The 18,735-nt window shown below is 33.1% G+C and overlaps 1 protein-coding gene across 1 annotated transcript in view; it reads left to right on the forward strand.

The window, feature by feature from the left end:
- Positions 1-18,735, forward strand: part of CPNE8 (copine 8) — a 294,950-nt gene that overhangs the window by 164,985 nt on the left and 111,230 nt on the right. Inside the window, exons 7-8 of the mRNA XM_057557551.1 lie at positions 696-800; positions 2,150-2,191. Coding sequence (XP_057413534.1) covers positions 696-800; positions 2,150-2,191 — 147 coding nt within the window. The remainder of the gene's footprint in view (positions 1-695; positions 801-2,149; positions 2,192-18,735) is intronic.

The following is an 18,735-nucleotide window of genomic DNA, read 5'->3' on the forward strand; positions in this document are numbered from 1 at the left end:
CCCTCCATTGATTCCCTCTATCCCATCCATTTCCATCTACTTCAGGACATTGCTCTATCTTTTATCCCCTTTCTTTCATGAATCACAAATTGTTTTCTCTCTAATGTACTTTTTCCTTTAGCATGCAACCTTGCTGTTATTTCTTTCATCTTGAAAAAAATTAAAAAGTAACAAAAAACAAACCTTTCTCTTGGCTAATCTTTCCCCTTTAAGCTATCCCCAATTTCTATTTTTCTCTTTACAGCTAAACTGCTCAAAAGTGTTGTTTATACACTCTGCCTCAGTTTCTCTTCTCTTTCTTAAACCCATTCCAACCAGATTTTTGTCTCCAGCACTCCAACAAAACTGCCCTTCTCAGGGTTACTGATGACCTTCATATTCTTAGTGACCCATGGATACTTTTCACTGTATCAATATGTCACCACAATTTTTATAGAGAGTATTTACAAAGCAGCTTTAGGATTTATTGAATTTGCAGATCATTTTTAGTAAACTCATTGCAAAATCTCATTGCTTTATGTTATGTTGAGCTAGTCTTTAAAGTTTTAAAACTGCAAATCTCTTTTTATTGACTGATATAGCAGCAATAGAGGGACTGGTAACATGTATTCTGCACAAAAAGAAACAGAAGAATGACTACCAAAACAATATATTATAACTGAATCATGAAAATAACTGAAAACTTTTTTTTACAGTTTTACAATTTGTCATAAAACAGAAGTTGTCAAAAACACTCTAAATCCTATATGGCAAGCATTCAAGATCTCAGTCAGAGCTTTATGTAATGGCGATTATGACAGGTAAAATAAATGACAACTTTTCTGAGAGTTTTGAATATTCACTATAGATTTTGTATCCAATAATCTAAGTTGAATTTTAAAAATTAAGTTGGCTTCTTTACCAATGTAAGTGTGTATTTACAAAAGCATAGTTGATTTATTCAGAATTTTTTAAATAACTTTTTTTTAATCCGCAATGATTTGGGGAGGAGGGATAATATGAGAAATTAAAATTTGGTTTAACTAATTTTTCAAGAAAAAAAATGTGCAAAGTGCTAAAAATATATTGAATATTTGTTTAACATATTCAAAAGTCATCCCAGAATTTTCATTGCCTCAAGATTTTCATTTGGTATTTATTATCTTTCTGGAGAGGAATAAGTAAATATACAAGATACATAAGATTATGACTACATATATTATAAACCCTGATTTCCTCCTGAGAATCCTATTTGACATCATTGCTCCCATGGTTGCTGAATTATAAAAGTTCTAGAGATGTAGAACAGGGAGATTCTGGTGTTTTACAAATAGGTGGGTGAAGTGGCCCTGAAGATCTTCCCACAATATACCTGAAGATTTCTTAGTATCAGAGAACTTTTCTTTTTCTTATGAAAGTTGATTGTAAGATTATAATACAAAAACCCCTATTCACCCCGAAAGATATTTTGTTTATCTTATTACTCGTATATTAGAAAAATGAAGATTTATTATATTAACAAGTATCATAGAAAGATCTATTGATTGGTATATTGGTATATGTCATTAAATTTACTTTAAAATTTATTATGCTGCTTGACTGTCACTTTATTCATTTAGTAGTATCATAACTTTATTTAATTGGACTCATTCTAAGAAAGTGATTCTTATAATATGGTTCCTAGTTAAAGCATCAGCAGCACCTGATGAAACTTGTATAAATTAAATTCTTGGGCCGAACCCAAGGCTACTGAACTGGGAACACTGGGCATGAGGTCCAACAATTCACGTTTTGACAAGCCCTCCATGTGATTCTGATCCATGCTGAGTTTGAGAAATACTTCTCTAAGATAATGGTTTTGAAGAGTGGAGGAGTAGCTCTATACCTCTCCATCGAGAAGCTATGTCAAACTATAAATGCTTTTCCCATATACTTTCCTACTCTGTTTAAAGAATTAAAAATCTGTATGATTTTAGAAACCTATTTTAAGATATAAATTGAAGAATAGTATTAAAATTAGCAAAATCAACTTTAAACTATTTTGTAAAACTTGAAAGCATACACTATTTTATCTAAGAAAATCTATAACTTATTTTTTAACATTCAATCATATGTTAATTTGATCTTACTAAGTAACTTCACTCTGTGTGTATGTTTTCCCCATGGACAGAACAGTCAAAGTAGAGGTGTATGACTGGGATCGAGATGGAAGGTAAGGCATTGTCTTTTCTTTTGTTTTTGCTCTTAAAACTTATAATGCTTTAAGAAGCAAATATACTGAAATGACCACATTTTCAAATTTTAATTTTAGATTGAATATTTTTTGTCTTGTTTGTCTAAGCATTACTGAGGTGTTCACATGAGATTTTAAGAATGATTGTATTAAACTTGTGAAATAAAATAGAGGTCGTCCTTCTTTCTATTAATATAGTAAAGATTTTCAACTTGGACTTGATGAGTTCTCATTATGCACATTTACAGATTTCTAGTTTTATATCTAGAGTAGTGATTCTCAAATTTCTGTATCTCATAATCTCTCTGAAGATTCCTATAACCTTTCTACACCTATCATCCATGGGAACACACCTGAGCTCCCCCTCCAAAAAGAAAAAAAAAGACACACACCTCACAAACAAACAGCAAAACAAAACTCTGAAATTATGTCTGGTGATTGCCAATAAAAATAGTTAAGCAGAACTCCAAAATCATGGTCTCCCTCTGCATACCACAGCATGTTAATGAGTAAAAGAATGGAACACACTACTTTTTCTCTTTCTTTTATAAGTATTTTTCCACTGTTTCTACTGTTTTAAGTAGGATTGATATTGAGGTGTTTTTAAATGACGTTAAGCCAAGGGACCCAGACATGCTCAAATCTCACCTTGCTCTAGATAACTGTTTCTTTAGGTGGTTCCTGAAGGGACTGAATATACAGATACCAAAGGAGAATAAGTGGGAAATCAAAGGCACTTAATTTTACTTGGCTAGTGTTCTCCATTCCAGCCTAGAGCTCACTGGTAAACGGAGCTGAAGCATTAGGTTAAAGCTCAAGATCTAAGCAAGGTCATTCTCTCTGTGTTTTATATAAGCCAGCAGCCAAGCCCCTAAAGATGAGAATGTCTAGATACCCAAGCACTACTGTTAATACAGGAGCAAATTTGATTGAAAAAGTGGCCTGTCCTGAGGAAGCACCTCCCCTTATTTCTTCTGCTTACATGGGTAGAAAAATTCATCAAGGCAAGGCCCTCCACCAGCAGAAAGATTGTGACTCGCCAAAGGCCCAGATGATGATTAGCATTTTTAGTGATTAAGTATTTTCTAATTAAGGTATGCACATTGCTTCTTTTAGACATAATGCTATTGCAAACTTCATAGACAACAGTACAGTGTGAACATAACATTTTAAAATGAAATAGAGTTGGCATACAATATTGTTAGTTTCAGGTGTACTACAAAGTATTTTAACATTTGCATAGATTATGAAATTATCACCAGGATAAGTCTTATAACCATCTATCATCATAGAACGTTATTACAATGTTATTGAACATATTGCTTATGTTGTGTAGTACGCCATGACTTAGTTATTACATAATTGCAGGTTTGTACCTCTTAACCACCTACACCTATTTCACATACCCACTACCTGCCTACATTCTGGCACCCACCCAATTGTTCTCTGTATCTACGAGTCTGTTTTCATTTTGTTTGTTAGTTTTGTTTGTTTGTTTGTTTTACATTATGCATATAAGTGAGATCATGAGGTATTTGTCTTTTTCTGTCTGACTTACTTCACTTATTATAATACGTTCTAGATTCATCCATGTCGCAAATGGTAAGATTTCAATTTTTTTAAATTTCTAAGTAATATTCCATTGTGTGTGTGTGTGTGTATCATCTTCCTCATCTATCAAATGAAACTTGGGTTGCTTCCATATATTGGCTATTGTAAATAATGCTGCAATGAACATTGGTGTGCATATATCTTTTCAAATTAGTATTTTTGTTTTCTTGGGAAAATACCCAGAAGTGAAGTTGCTGGATCATGTGGTGGTTCTTTAATTTTCTGAGAATTTGTCTTACTGTGTTCCATAGTAGCTTCACCAATTTACAATCCCACCAACAATACATGAGGATTCCCTTTGCTCCATATTCTCACCAACACTTGTTATTTGTTGTCTTTTTGATGATAGTCATTCTGAACATGTGTAAAGTGATAGCTCATTGAGGTTTTGATTTGAAATTTGCCTGATGATTAGTGATATTGAGCATCTTTTCATGTGCCTGGTGTATGTGCCATCTGTATGTCTTCTTTGGAAAAGAGTCTATTTAGGTCCTCTCCCATTTCTTATTCTGTTTGTTTGTTTTTATTGTTGTTGAGTTGTATGAGTTCCTTCCATATTTTTGATATTAACCCCTTTTCAGATATATTGTTTGCTAATATCTTCTTTCATTCAGTAAGCTGTGTTTTTATTTCTTGATAGTTTCTTCTGATGTACAAAAGCTTTTTGGTTTGATATAGTCCCGTTTGTTCACTTTTTCTTTTGTTTCCTATGCCTGTGGAGACAGATTCAAAAAATTATTGCTAAGATGAATGTAAGAGAGTATACTGCCTACTTTTTCTTTTAGGTATTTTATAGTTTCAGTTCTTACACTTAAGTCTTAATCCATTTTGAGTTTATTTTTGTATATGGTGTGAATAAGTAGCCCAGGTTGATTCTTGTGAATATAGCTGTCCAGTTTTCCCAACATTATTTATTGAACAATCTCTCTTTTCTCCATTTTATATTCTTCCCTCCTTTGTTGTAGATTAATTGACCGTGTAAATGTGGGTTTATTTCTGGGTTCTCTATTCTGTTCCACTGATACATGGTTCTGTTTTTGTTCTAGTACCATAATATTTTGATTACAGTAGCTTTGTAGTACACTTTGAAATCAGGCAGAGTGATACCTGAAGCTTTTTTCTTCTCTCTCAAGATTGCTTTGTCTATCAGAGATTTCCATACAAATTTGGGAGTTATTGATCCTAGTTCTGTGAAAAATGCCATTGGTATTTTGATAGGGATGATTTTGAATCTGTAGATTGCCTTCGGTAGTGTGGTCACTTTAACAATATAAATCCTTCCAATACATGAGCGTAGTATGTCATTCCATTTTTTTTGTGTGTTTCATCTTCAATTTCTTTCAACAATGTATTAGAGTATTCTGAGTATAAATCTTTTACCTCCTTGGTTAAATTTATTCCTAGGCATTTTATTTTTTTGATGCAGTTGTAACTTGGATTGTTTTCTTAATTTCTCTTTCTGATAGTTTTTTGTTAGTGTATAGGAATGCAACAGATTTCTGTATGTTAATTTTGTATCCTGACACTTACTGAATGTATTTGTTAGTTCTAATAGTTTTCCGATAGCATTTTTAGAATTTCATATATATATATATATATATATATATATATATATAGTATCATGTCATCTGCAAAGAGTGACACTTTACTTCTTCCTTTCCAGTTTGGATTCCTTTTAATTTTTTTTCTCATCTGATTTCTGTGGTTGGGACCTTTAATACTTTGTTGAATGAAAGTGGCAGGAGTGGGCATCTTCTTCTTGTTCCTGATCTTAGAGGAAATGCTTTGAGCCTTTCTGCATTGAGTATGATGTTGGCTGTGGGCTTGTCATCTATAGCCTTTATTATGTTGAGGTATGTTTCCTATATATCCACTTTGTTGAGAGTTTTTATCATAAATGGATATTGAATTTGTCAGTAGATTTTTCTGCATCTATTGAGACGATCACATACTTTTTATCCTTTGGTTTGTTAATGTGGTGTACTACATTTATTGATTTGCAGATATTGAACCATTTTTGCATCCTTGGCATAAATACTACGTGATCATGGTCTATGATCCTTTAAATGTATTTTGAATTCCGTCTGCTAATATTTTGTTGAGGATTTTTGCATGTCTGCTCATCAGTGATATTTGCCTGTAATTTTCTTTTTTTGTGGCATCTTGTCTGGTTTTGATATCATAGTGATTCTGACATACCTTCCTCTTCAACTTTTTGGAATAGGTTTGAGAAGGATAGGTGTTAAATGATTGTGTTAAATGTTAAATGATTAAATTATGGTTAAATGCTTAAGTGATTTAAATGATGGTAGAATTGACCTGTGAATCCATCTGGTCCTGAACTTTTGTTTGTTGGGAGTTTTTTGATTACCAATTCAATGTCATTACTGGAATAGGTCTTTATTTAAAATGTCCTCTTGATTTAGTCTTGGGAGAGTGTACATTTCTAGGAATTTATCTATTTCTTCTTAGTTGTCTATTTTATGTTAGGTTGTTCATTGTATTGGTGTGTAATTGTTTTAGTATTCTCTTATGATCTTTTGTATTTCTGTGGTATCAGTTGTAACTTGTCCCTTTCATTTCTGATTTTATTTATTTGGGCCCTCTTTTTTTATTGATGAGCATGGCTAAATGTTTATCAATATGTTTATTATTTCAGAGAACTAGCTTCTGATTCATGGGTCTTTTCTGTTTTTACTCTCTTTCATATATTTCTGCTCTGATACTTATTATTTTTCTCCTTCTACTATCTTTGGGTTTTATTTGTTCTTCTTTTTTTAGTTCCTTTATGTGTAAGGTTTGATTCTTTATTTGAGAGTTTCTTGTTTCCTGAGGTAGGCTTGTATCACTATAAACTTCTCTCTTAGAACTGCTTTTGCTGCATCTCATAACTTTTGGATCACTGTGTTTCCATTTTTATTTGTCTTCAGGTCTTTTCTAATGTCCTCTTTGGTTTTCTCAGTGACCCATTGATTGTTTATTAGCATATTGTTTAGCCTTAACATTTTGTGATTTTGCAGTGTTTTCCGTGTTTATTTCTAGTTTCATACTGTTGTGGTCATAGAAGATGCTTGATATGATTGCAATCTTCTTAAATTTATAGATACTTGTTTTGTGGCCAGCATGTGATCTATTTGGAGAATGAACATAACTTTTATATGCACTGCAAACCCCCAAAATTCATGTGACTCACTTTATTGTGATATTTACTTTCCTGTGGTGGTCTGGCACCGAACTAACAATACCTCCAAGGTATTCCTGTACCTTGCTTTCAATATGATGTAAAAAATGGACGAATCATTCTTAGGTAAAAGTCTTATGTAACAACAATTTTGGTAATTTGGTAGAGATGAATGAGTGTATATTTTGAAAGAATCCTAAGAGACATCAAACAGGCTAGTGAAATGTATAAAAGAGCTGTCTCATATTATGTGAATTAGAGTGAGAGCAAAGGCAAGTGAAAGACAGTAGGGATAGATTGAAAAGTAGAGTTAGAGAAAGACATCATTTATGAAATGTAGTTCAAAGAAGTGAAGCATTTGATTCATTAGCTTTAGGAACTTTTTTCAATGAAAAATGATTCTTGGAGACATGAATTTAGCAGCAAAGAAAATATTTGGATACATGATTTTATAAGTTTGTGTTGTCATTGGATCATCAATTATTTGGGAGAAAGATTGGCAGGTGGTAGATATGCCATCATGAACAGCACATTCAAAGGAAGCCTGAGGAGTTCAAGACTCTCTGACAATAAAAGGGTGGAGTTGGGAGGGAAAAGATTGTTAGGGGAACTTTAAATATTTCTTCAAAATGAATTTTACAATTAGTAGAATAATGAGAGGAAGGCATTTTAATTATATAAGTGACCTAATAACTTTTTAATGTTGGGATAAAAATGCTTTCTTTAATGTGAAATATATCTCTATATTTGAATATAAAATATTTTAATGTGGAATTCTGTATAATCCGTGTACACTAAAGCAGGTTTTTTTTTTTTAATGTAAGCAAAATTATCATTTTGTGAATGACTTATAAAAAGCAAAATTAAAATCATCATTAAATGAATTTGATAATCCTTTCAACTAAATAATATATGAAATTTGAAAGGCAATTTAGTCTCTGATAAAAATGATGCTTAAAATTTATAAAATAATGCAGATATAAGTTTTATAATACAATAGTCACTGTGTAGACTTTGATACAAGTTGATATTCCACCTTATGGTTACATGTGGCATATTAACATATTGCTATTACATTTTTGCATTCATTTTTATAAATTTGGCATAATTTTTCAATGTAGATGTTCTTTTCTTAAATCAGAGTGAACATGACATGATACTCGTGTTTTATTATACAATGTAATTATCAACAGAGACTGTTTTCTGTTCTTTGTCTTCCTGCCATCTTTAATATTTGTCATAAATTCTATATGTTTATCATTATTTAAATTGTATATCTAAGTGTATATCTTAATGCTTTTGATTCTTCTTTTTAGAAAAGAGTATCTGCTTGGTGGCTTCCATCCTTTTTTTTTTCTTTTTGACAGCTAGACTAGCTTTGTTCAGTAGAAATAAATGTGAGTCATATGTGTATTTCAAATTTTCTAGCGGCAACATTAACAAGTAAAACTAAGCCAGTGAAATTGATGTAATAATATTTTTTAAAATTTAATCTTATGCATGCAAAATGTTATTTTATTATGGAATCAATATAAAATTATTAAGGAGAAAATTTTAAATTTTTTATACTATGTCTTTGAATTCTGGTATGTATTTCATGCTTACGGCACATCTCAGTTGAGAATGGCTACAATTCAAGTACCCTGTAGCAACATCTGGTTGGCAGTTATCATATTGGACAGCACTGTGTAAAGTTTAATGAAATTGTTGACCTGAAACAAATAAACTGCCAGATATTTCTCCAGCAAAGATGGCTTTATTTGGGATCAGTGGAGAATCTCAGTTCAGAGTCTGTAACCAGGGGAAGACACATGCAAGTCCCTGCAGGGCAAGGGAAGGGGCTGCTTTTATAAAGAAGAAAAAGAAGTTGGGAGAGCTACAGTAAAGAAAGAATCTGTATTTGTTTTTCTCTTTCTGATTTACTTCACTCTGTATGACAGACTCTAGGTCCATCCACTTCACTACAAATAACTCAATTTCACTTCTTTTTTATGGCTGAGTAATATTCCATTGTATATATGTGCCACATCTTCTTTATACATTCATCTGTTGATGGACACTTAGGTTGCTTCCATGTCCTGGCTATTGTAAATAGAGCTGCAATGAACATCGTGGTACATGATTCTTTTTGAATTATGGTTTCCTCAGGGTATATGCCCAGTAGTGGGATTGCTGGGTCATATGGTATTTCTATTTTTAGTTTTTTAAGGAACCTCCATAGTGTTCTCCATAGTGGCTGTATCAATTTACAGAACCTAGGAGCAGGATGGGAATAAAGATGCAGACTTACTAGAGAATGGACTTGAGGACACAGGGAGGGGGAAAGGTAAGCTGGGACAAAGTAAGAGACTGGCATGGACATATATACACTACCAAATGTAAAACCTATAGCTAGTGGGAAGCAGCCGCATAGCACAGGGAGGTCAGCTTGGTGCTTTGTGACCACCTAGAGGGGTGATATAGGGAGGGTGGGAGGGAGATGCAAGAGGGAAGAGAAATGGGGTTATATGTATATGTATATGTATAGCTGATTCACTTTGTTATAAAGCAGAAACTAACACACCATTGCAAAGCAATTATACTGCAATAAAGATGGAAAGAAAGAAAGAAAGAAAGAAAGAAAGAAGGAAGGAAGGAAGGAAGGGAGGAAAGAAAGAAGGAAAGAAAGGAAAGAAAGAAAGAAAGAAAGAAAGAAAGAGAAAAAGAAAGAAAGAAAGAAAGGAAGAAAGGAAGGAAGGAAGGAAGAAAGGAAGGAAGGAAGAAAGAAAGGAAGAAAGGAAGGAAGGAAGAAAGAAAGAAGAAAGAAAGGAAAAAAGAAAGAAAGAAAGAAAAGAAAGAAAGAAAGAAAAAGAAAGAAAGAAAGAAAGAAAGAAAGAGAAAGAAAGAGAGAGAGAAAGAAAGACTCTGTGGCTTTTCATTGTCTGAGTCCTTGCCAGGAAGGAAGATGAGTCTTTCTTCTCCTTTGGACTCTGCTATTGTTGCAGGGTGAGAGAGCTTCCTCTGATGATCTCCTGGCTGTATTTAATTGAGGTTTCTGTTTATTATGTTTTTAACAAAGACCATATAATATGCATATAAGTAACTTGATATCAGTTGTTTTATTTTTAGATCAGTTTTATTTGTCTTCATTCAATACAAGTTTAGAGTTGTCCCCTTATAAAGTGGAGAAAAGCTGGTCAGTCATCTATATTATTTAGTCTATAAATTTAACCATAGGAAACCAATAGAGTAATCTGATGTTTCAATCTAGAGAGTATTTCAGTCAAAAATTCAAGTGAAAAATGGTTGACAGTGTTACATGCTTATATTGTTTTACTTGCTAGGGTACATCAGATAATTGAGCTGATAATGGTATTTACAGATTAGGAACTTCAGGAATTGGTGTGATCTTAGGTTAGAAATCTGATGGTATGTCTGACTCAATTCATCAACTTGAAATTAATTCTGTAGCAAACATCTTGTGCATCAGCGAGGTATACAAAAATGTGGTAATGTTGTTGAGCAAGCAACCAGCTGACATTAAAATGGGTATCCTGAGCTACTTTAAAATAAAATAAATATAGTCATATGTACTTTTTAAAAATTTTAACACATTAAGAGTGATTTGAGAGTGCAGAGACATCACTTCACCTTGGTATGAATAATTGGTTTAAATGTACTTATGTACTTAATTTCAACAAATTACACCACTTTTCTAAAATCATTCCCATAATTCCTACCATTTCATCAAGTGATGTGAAGGAAGAATATTTAAACCTCATTTTAACAATTGAAAAGCTGAAGTGCTAAGAAACTGACTTGTCTGGGTTACAAAACAATCAGTGGTAGTAACCTTGAAAAGCTTCAAATTCTTCAGGTTGCTTCAGCTGACTTAGTAGCTTAATTTAAAATTAAAGGAGCTTTAATGGAACAGCTCTGCATTAAAACCAAGTGGTTCTAATGTGGGACTGATTGTAAAAGGGCCACTGAGTAAATTTGTGCCTCCCAGAAAATGATGATTTGATGAAATGGCTGAGCTAGTGAACTGCCAGTCATAAAATTCTGGCTTGTGGTGTCCTCTGAACATAGAGTAAAAATTTCATTTTGAAACTTTGATGAAATTTCATTTCATCACTCTGAATTTTTCAAATGTAGTCATTTAAAATAGTGATACTCATTATAAGTAAATAAATGTATCTGTGAAATGCTGTACAAATGCTATCATTTTCTAGTATGTCATATTTGAAAATAATATTTGATAAATGCATTTGATGTTTTATTTACATGATTATGTGTCATCATGGTATGAAATAACTGATTCCTGGTTCAGTGCTTCGCTCAAGAACTTAACATTGTCTGAGACATTATAACTTATTTACAAGGAGGCTTTTATATAAACCTTTATATTTTTCTGATTATTTTAATTTCCTCACTTATTCTATTTAATCTTTCTCTAACAATAGCCCTCTGTTTACTTGCAATTAACCTTCAATGTCCTAAACACGCATTCAATAGATGAGTCAGCATCTTTCCTTATTCCATTACCTATTACTTCTTTGAAACTTTAAAAAAAAAGTTAATAAACAGAATTTCATAATCTACATTTTACTTACATACTATTTTTTCTTCCACCTACTAAAAGTTTAAGTAATGATTTTTTCTCACATTTAGCTTGTGTTGTCCTCTTTTCCCCTTCAATCTATTACTCTTGCTCTCATGAAAGAATGATTTAATTAGTATATATTTGAAAACTGAAGTGGCAATCAATTTTTTACTTCTGTATGTTTTTATTTATTTATCATCCAATAGAAATTCTGTTAATTAATTTTGGAAGAAATTGTTATTGAACATGTACTATGTGCCAGACAGCTTGCCAGGTGATATGACTTAACGAAAAACTCCAATCTTTATACAACAATATTTTAATTTTTCTTAATATTTTTATATTCTTTTACTCACTTTGATTTTTTTTTTTTTAAATGAATGTCAAGATGGGTATTTGGACCCATCACTGCTTCTTAATCCCAGTTTCTTTTTATTTATTTATTTATTTATTTATTTATTTTTGGCTGTGTTGGGTCTTCGTTTCTGTGCGAGGGCTTTCTCCAGTTGCGGCAAGTGGGGTCCACTCTTCATCGCGGTGCGCAGGCCTCTCACTGTCACGGCCTCTCTTGTTGCGGAGCACAGGCTCCAGACGCGCAGGCTCAGCAATCGTGGCTCACGGGCCCAGTTGCTCCGCGGCATGTGGGATCTTCCCAGACCAGGGCTCGAACCCGTGTCCCCTGCATTGGCAGGCAGATTCTCAACCACTGCGCCACCAGGGAAGCCCACTTTGAATGATTTTGGATTCTCTCAGATCTGTATTTCAAGGAAAAAAGATTTTTCTTATTTTCAATAAGATTTTGAAGAAAATTATATAAACATTTCAAACTGGTGCGTAACTAAAAGATATATGCAGGATAGATTTTGGGAAGTGCTATTCTAAGCCACTATCAACTATGCAGTTTCAGAGTTTGCCCTGCTCTCTTCTATCACCATATATTTGCTTAGATAGCCTCAACACATGGAAAACTTCTTCTGTGTTTATTTTTGCCTGTTGGTTTTCTATTCCAGCTCAATTTAAGTGCTGTGAATTGTCTGAAAGATTTCTTTATATGTCTAAATTCATTTAATCCTTCTCTCTTGTGTGTTGCACTTGCCATTTAGGAATATTTATTAGCATATCTAACATAGTATGTCTTATATTGAAATTATTTCTTTCTGCTTTATCTCTCATATTAAATTGTAAACTTCTTGAGGTTAAGTACTGTGTTTTGTCTTATTATTCCTCACACTACAGATTATAATGCCTTTAATGTATTGGGTTGGCCAAAAAGTTCATTTGATGTTATGGAAAAAACCCGAACTAACTTTTTGGCCCACCCAATAGTAGATTCTTGCTGTGTTATTTCATTGTTATAGAAGATAGTATTTAAAATAACCATGTTGTCTATGTAATGGACTCTCAGTTCTCCATCAGTGTTTGTTATTTATCTCCTCATTTCCACCCTTTACTTGAAATTGTTAAATTATCTTGAATACTATTAGAGCTTTTATTTCTCTAGTGAAACTTCGGGCATTTAGTAATTAATTCAGCTGTCATTTGCTTACTTTTTTTAATTTTTTTAAATTTTATTTATTTATTTATTTACTTATGGCTGTGTTGGGTCTTCGTTTCTGTGCGAGGGCTTTCTCCAGTTGCGGCAAGCGGGGGCCACTCTTCATCACGGTGCGCGGGCCTCTCACCGTCGCGGCCTCTCTTGTTGCAGAGCACAGGCTCCAGACGCCCAGGCTCAGTAATTGTGGCTCACGGGCCTAGTTGCTCTGTGGCATGTGGGATCTTCCCGGACCAGGGCTCAAACCCGTGTTCCCTGCATTAGCAGGCAGATTCTCAACCGCTGCGACACCAGGGAAGCCCCTTACTCTTTTTTTTAATTTATAGACATCTTAGATTTTATATTCACATATCTATGATCTTCTTGTCATACAGCTTAATTAACTTTATGCTTTATTCCATGTTCAAATTCTGATGAGTTTTACCAACTTAATGTAGAGTTATCAAATTCAAATTAAAAAATACATTTATAGTGTAAATTTTTATTTTTGATCACCTTACTATTCATTTGCTTACATTACAGTGTCATCAATCAAGTTTGGAAAATAAGTTAATGTCTAATTTTTGTAATAAAGTAATATTAGAGTCCTTAGAGCTGAAGGGACCTTTAGAGTTAACTCTATTTTACAAATAGGAGACTGAGCCCTAATATTTGCTTATGTTCAAGTTTGAATTAATCATCAATTTTACCCTTAAATCTGCCATTCCTCTCATGAGTTTTATTCCATTGTAAGATTACCAGGGGTAAGATTCCAAAGGTTTGTCACCTGTCAAAATAGATGAGAGCGATGGGAGTAGGGTCCTGGAAGTTCTTTTCTTTTCCAAGGTCAATCTTTTAATTGCTGGATTGTGAGGTGGCCTTGAGAGCCTAGGGAAAGTTTCCCAGAAGCTGGGGTTATTAGGAAGGGACACAAGAGACTCTAAACAATGGCTAATTATTAATATGTGAGTAGACAAATGTTTTTGTATTCTTATATTTACTTTGACTCTATTGATTTACACCCCTTGAATATCATCTCTAGGCATTATAATAATCCCAGGCTTGCACATTTGAAAGAACATAATCATATTGATGCCTCCCTTGCTCTCATCCACCACTTTAATTGCCAACTCCTGCATCTGTAAGCAATAAACAATGAATGGATGCCATTATTGTCATTAGAATGAATTTTCTAAAGTTAATTCTGTAATTATTTGCAGTTTTCACTAGGTTAAAAGATGGAACAAATATGGGTATTTATGTAAAAAATTATAAATATTTGTCACTAGGCTGAAATTGGTTTTTTTTACAACAGTATCATAATTTGTACAATAATGTAGTGGGAATACTTTTTTAAAAGTAAACTGATACTGAAAGAATAGTAAAGAGAGCAACAGAGCAGTAGAAAATATTTTATACAATGTAGCTTAGGAAAAGAGAAAAGAAATCAGAACTAAAGAAAGCCTGAATCATAGAAATGGAAGAAAGAGAATTTATAGAGTCATAGAATTTATATATTTATAGAAACAGAAGAAAGGGAATTTACAGGGAAGAACTGTTGAGAATAGGACAAAACATTCTAGTAAGCTCAGGAATAAGGGCAAAGGAATGGAGCTGAGGTTTTATAAATGTGTGTTAGAAAAGGTGTGGGTTATAAGTCCACCTTTCCAAAATTTTATATCTCTAGTGTCACCATTGCTGAATTAGGATTAACTTCTTGTCATAGGAAAAAACTCAAGTTATCTGCAAATGTTACTTTTTAATTTGGTCTGTAGACAATATTCAATATTAAAATCTATCTCCCAAACCCAACATTATACATTAACTCAAGTTGGCACCCACTAAAGTGGTAGCTGTTTATTCAAGAACAGCCAAGGTTCTACTTTTGAATGAGAATAAGAAGAATGATAAATTGAAATATAACAGATACTTTCATATGACTTGAAATAATTTATATATGAGATTCAAACTAACTTAAAATTCATACCATTGACCAAAATAATTTCCACATAAGTAGAAAGAAAAAAACATAAAGAAAAGAAAATAGATAACTATGAAATAATCTCTCAGTTTGGAAGGGCTTTCTAAATGTAAGAGATGGAACTAAAGAGTCCATTTTAAAAATAAACTTTGTAAGTCAAAGTGTACAGAACTTATATATACAGTGCAATTGATTTTCACAAATTGAATATACTCTATAACAAGCTCCTGCATCAAGAAACAGGTTTACCAGCACTGCAGAAGCCATTCTCTTCCCTTTCCCATTCACTATTCACCCTCCTGCAAAGTAATCACTTTTCTGACATCTATTACCATAGTTTAGTGTTGCCTAGTTTTGAATTTTATAGAAACAAAATCACATAGTGGTTTTGTGTCTGGCCTTCTTCAGCATTATTTGTGAGATTTGTACACACATGCCTCCAGTTGAGACCACTGCTGTAATGGTCCACAGTGTTTCTAGCACGTTTTTTAGATGCCAGGTGTTTGCATTTTTTCCATCTGCCTCCCTCCCTCCCTCCCTCCCTCCCTTCCTTCCCCCCTCCATCCTTCCCTCCCCCTCTCCTTCCCTCCCTCCCTCTGTCCCTCCTTCTTTCTTTCTTTCTTTCTTTTTTTCTTTCTCTCTTTCACAGTTGATTTCTAATCTCAGTTTTGTGGCTGGAAAAGATACTTGATATGATTACTATTGTATTCAATTTTTTGAGACTTGCTTTATGGTGTACCATGTGATCTATCCTAAAGAATGTTCCACAAACACTTGAAAAGAGTATGCATTCTACTGCTTTTGGATGGAACGTTCTATATGTATCTATTAATCCATCTGCTCTAATGTGTCCTATGACCGGTGTTTTCTCATTGATTTTCTCCCTGGATAATCTGCCCATTGATATAAATGGAGTATAAAGTCTCCTACTATTATTGTGTTACTGTCAATTTCTCCCATTATTTTTGTTAATATGTGCTTTATCTATTATGTGCTCCTAGATTGGGTGCATATGTATTTACAATTGTTATATCTTCTTGTTGGATCAATCCCTATAATTATGTAGTGTTCTTCTTTGTCTTTTGTTATAATTTTGTTTTAAAGTCTCTTTTGTCTGATTGACACCCTAGCTATTTTTTTGTTTTCATTCACATGGAGTACCATTTTCTGTCCCATCAACTTTCAATCTATGTGTGTCTTTAGATCTGAAGTGAGTCTCTTGCAGGCAGCATATGTATAGGTCTTGTTATTTAATCTCTTAATCTACTCTATATCTTTTTATTGGGAGGTGGTATCAGCTTACATCTTTTTTTTGAGATATAGTTGATGTACAATATAAGTTACAGTTGTACAACATAGTGATTCACAAGTTTTAAAGGTTATACTCCATTTATAGTTATTATAAAATATTGGCTATACTACATGTATTGCACAATATATCCTTTTAGCTTATTTATTTTATACATGATTGTTGTACCTCATAATTTCTTACCCCTATACTGCCCCCCCTACTAATGTGTTCTCTATGTCTGTGAGTCTGTTTCCTTTTTGTTGAATTCCCTACTTATTTTGTTTTTTAGGATTCCTTATGTATGTGATATCATACAGTATTTGTCTTTCTCTGTCTGACTTATTTCACTTAGCATAATATACTCCAACTCCATCCATGTTGTTGCAAATGGCAAATTTTCACTGCTTTTTATGGCTGGGTAGTATTCCATTATAGACAGAACCACATTTTCTTTATCCATTCATCTGTTGATGAACACTTACGTTGCTTCTATATCTTCACAATTGTAAATAATGCTGCTGTGAACATTGGGGCACATGTATCTTTTCAAATTAGTGATTTTGTTTTTCCTTAGGGTATATACCCAGGAGTGGAATTGCTGGAACATATAGTAGTTCTATTTTTAGTTTTTTGAGAAAACTCCAGACTGTTTTCCACCATGGCTGCACCAATTTACATTCTCACCAACAGTATACAAGGGTTCTTTTTTCTCCACATCCTTGCCAACATTTGTTATTTGTGTTCTTTTTTGATGATACCCAATTCTGACAGGTATGAGGTGGTATCTCACTGTGGTTTTAATTTGTATTTCTCTGAAGAATAACAATGTTGAGCATTTTTCATGTGCCTCTTGGCCATCTGTCTGTCTTCTTTGGAAAAGAGGTCTATTCAGTTCTTCTGTCCATTTTTTAATTGGATTGTTTGGGATGTTTTTGATATTGAGTTGTATGAGCTGTTTATATATTTTGGATATTAAGCCCTAATCAGTCATACTATTAACAAATATTTTCTCCCATTTGGTAGGTTGTCTTTTCATTTTGTCAATGATTTTTTTTGCTGTGAAGAAGTTTTTTAAGTCTAACTAGGTCTTATTTGTTTATTTTTGCTTTTATTTCCTTTGCTTTAGGAGACAAATCCAAAAAAAAAATTGCTATGATTTTTGTCAAAGAGTATTCTGCCCATGTTTTCTTCTAGAATATTTATGGTTTCTGGTCTTACATTTAGGTCTTTATTTCATTTGGGGTTTATTTTGTATATGGAGTGAGGAAATGTTCTAGTCTCATTGTTTTACATGTAACTTTCCAGTTTTACCAGCATCACTTATTGAAGATACTGTCTTTTCTCCATTGTATATTCTTGCATCCTTTGTTGTAGATTAATTGATCATAAGTGTGTGGGTTTACTTTTGGGCTCTCTATTCTGTTCCATTGATCTATGTGTCTGTTTTTGTGACAATACCATACTACTTTGATTACTGTAGCTTCGTAGTGTAGTCTGAAGTCAGGGAGTATGATTCCTCCAGCTCTCTTCTTCTTTCACAATATTGTTTTTGTTATTCAGGGTCTTTTGTGTCTCCACACAAATTTTAAAATTATTTGTTCTAGTTCTGTAAAAGTACCACTGGTATTTTGATAGGGGTTGCATTGAATCTGTAGATTGCCATGGGCAGTATTGTCATTTAAACAATATTAAATTCTTCCAATTCATGAATGTGATAAAACTTTCCACCTGTTGGTGTCATCTTCAGTTACTTTCATCAGTGCCTGATAGTTTTCCAAGTACAGGTCTCTTGCCTCCTTAGGTAAATCTATTCCTAGGTATTTTATTCTTTTTTGATGCCATGGGAAATGAGATGGTTCCTTAATTTCTCTTTCTGATAGTTCATTGTTAGTGTATAGAAATGCAACAAATTTCTGTATATTAATTTTGTATCCTTCAACTTTACCAGATTCATTGCTGAGCTCTTAACAGTTTTCTGGTGGTGTATTTAGTATTTTCTATGTATTATATTATCTATGTGTATTTCTATGTATTTATATTATCTGCAAACAGTGTCACATTTACTTTTTACTTTGCAATTTGGATTCCTTTTTTTACCTTTTCTTATCTGATTGCTGTGGCCAGGACTTCCAAAACTATATTGAATAAAAGTGGTGAGAGTGGGCATCCTGCTCTTCTGATCTTAGAGAAAATGCTTTCAGCTTTTCACTGTTGAGTATGATGTTAGCTGTGTGTTTGCCATATATGGCATTTACTGCGAACAACTGTATGCCAATAAAATGGACAACCTAGAAGAAATTGAAAACTTCTTAGAAATTACTTTCTCCCATCATTAAACCAGGAAGA

The sequence above is a fragment of the Balaenoptera acutorostrata genome, chromosome 11 (assembly GCF_949987535.1).
Source record: "Balaenoptera acutorostrata chromosome 11, mBalAcu1.1, whole genome shotgun sequence".
NCBI classification, from domain to species: Eukaryota; Metazoa; Chordata; class Mammalia; order Artiodactyla; family Balaenopteridae; genus Balaenoptera; species Balaenoptera acutorostrata.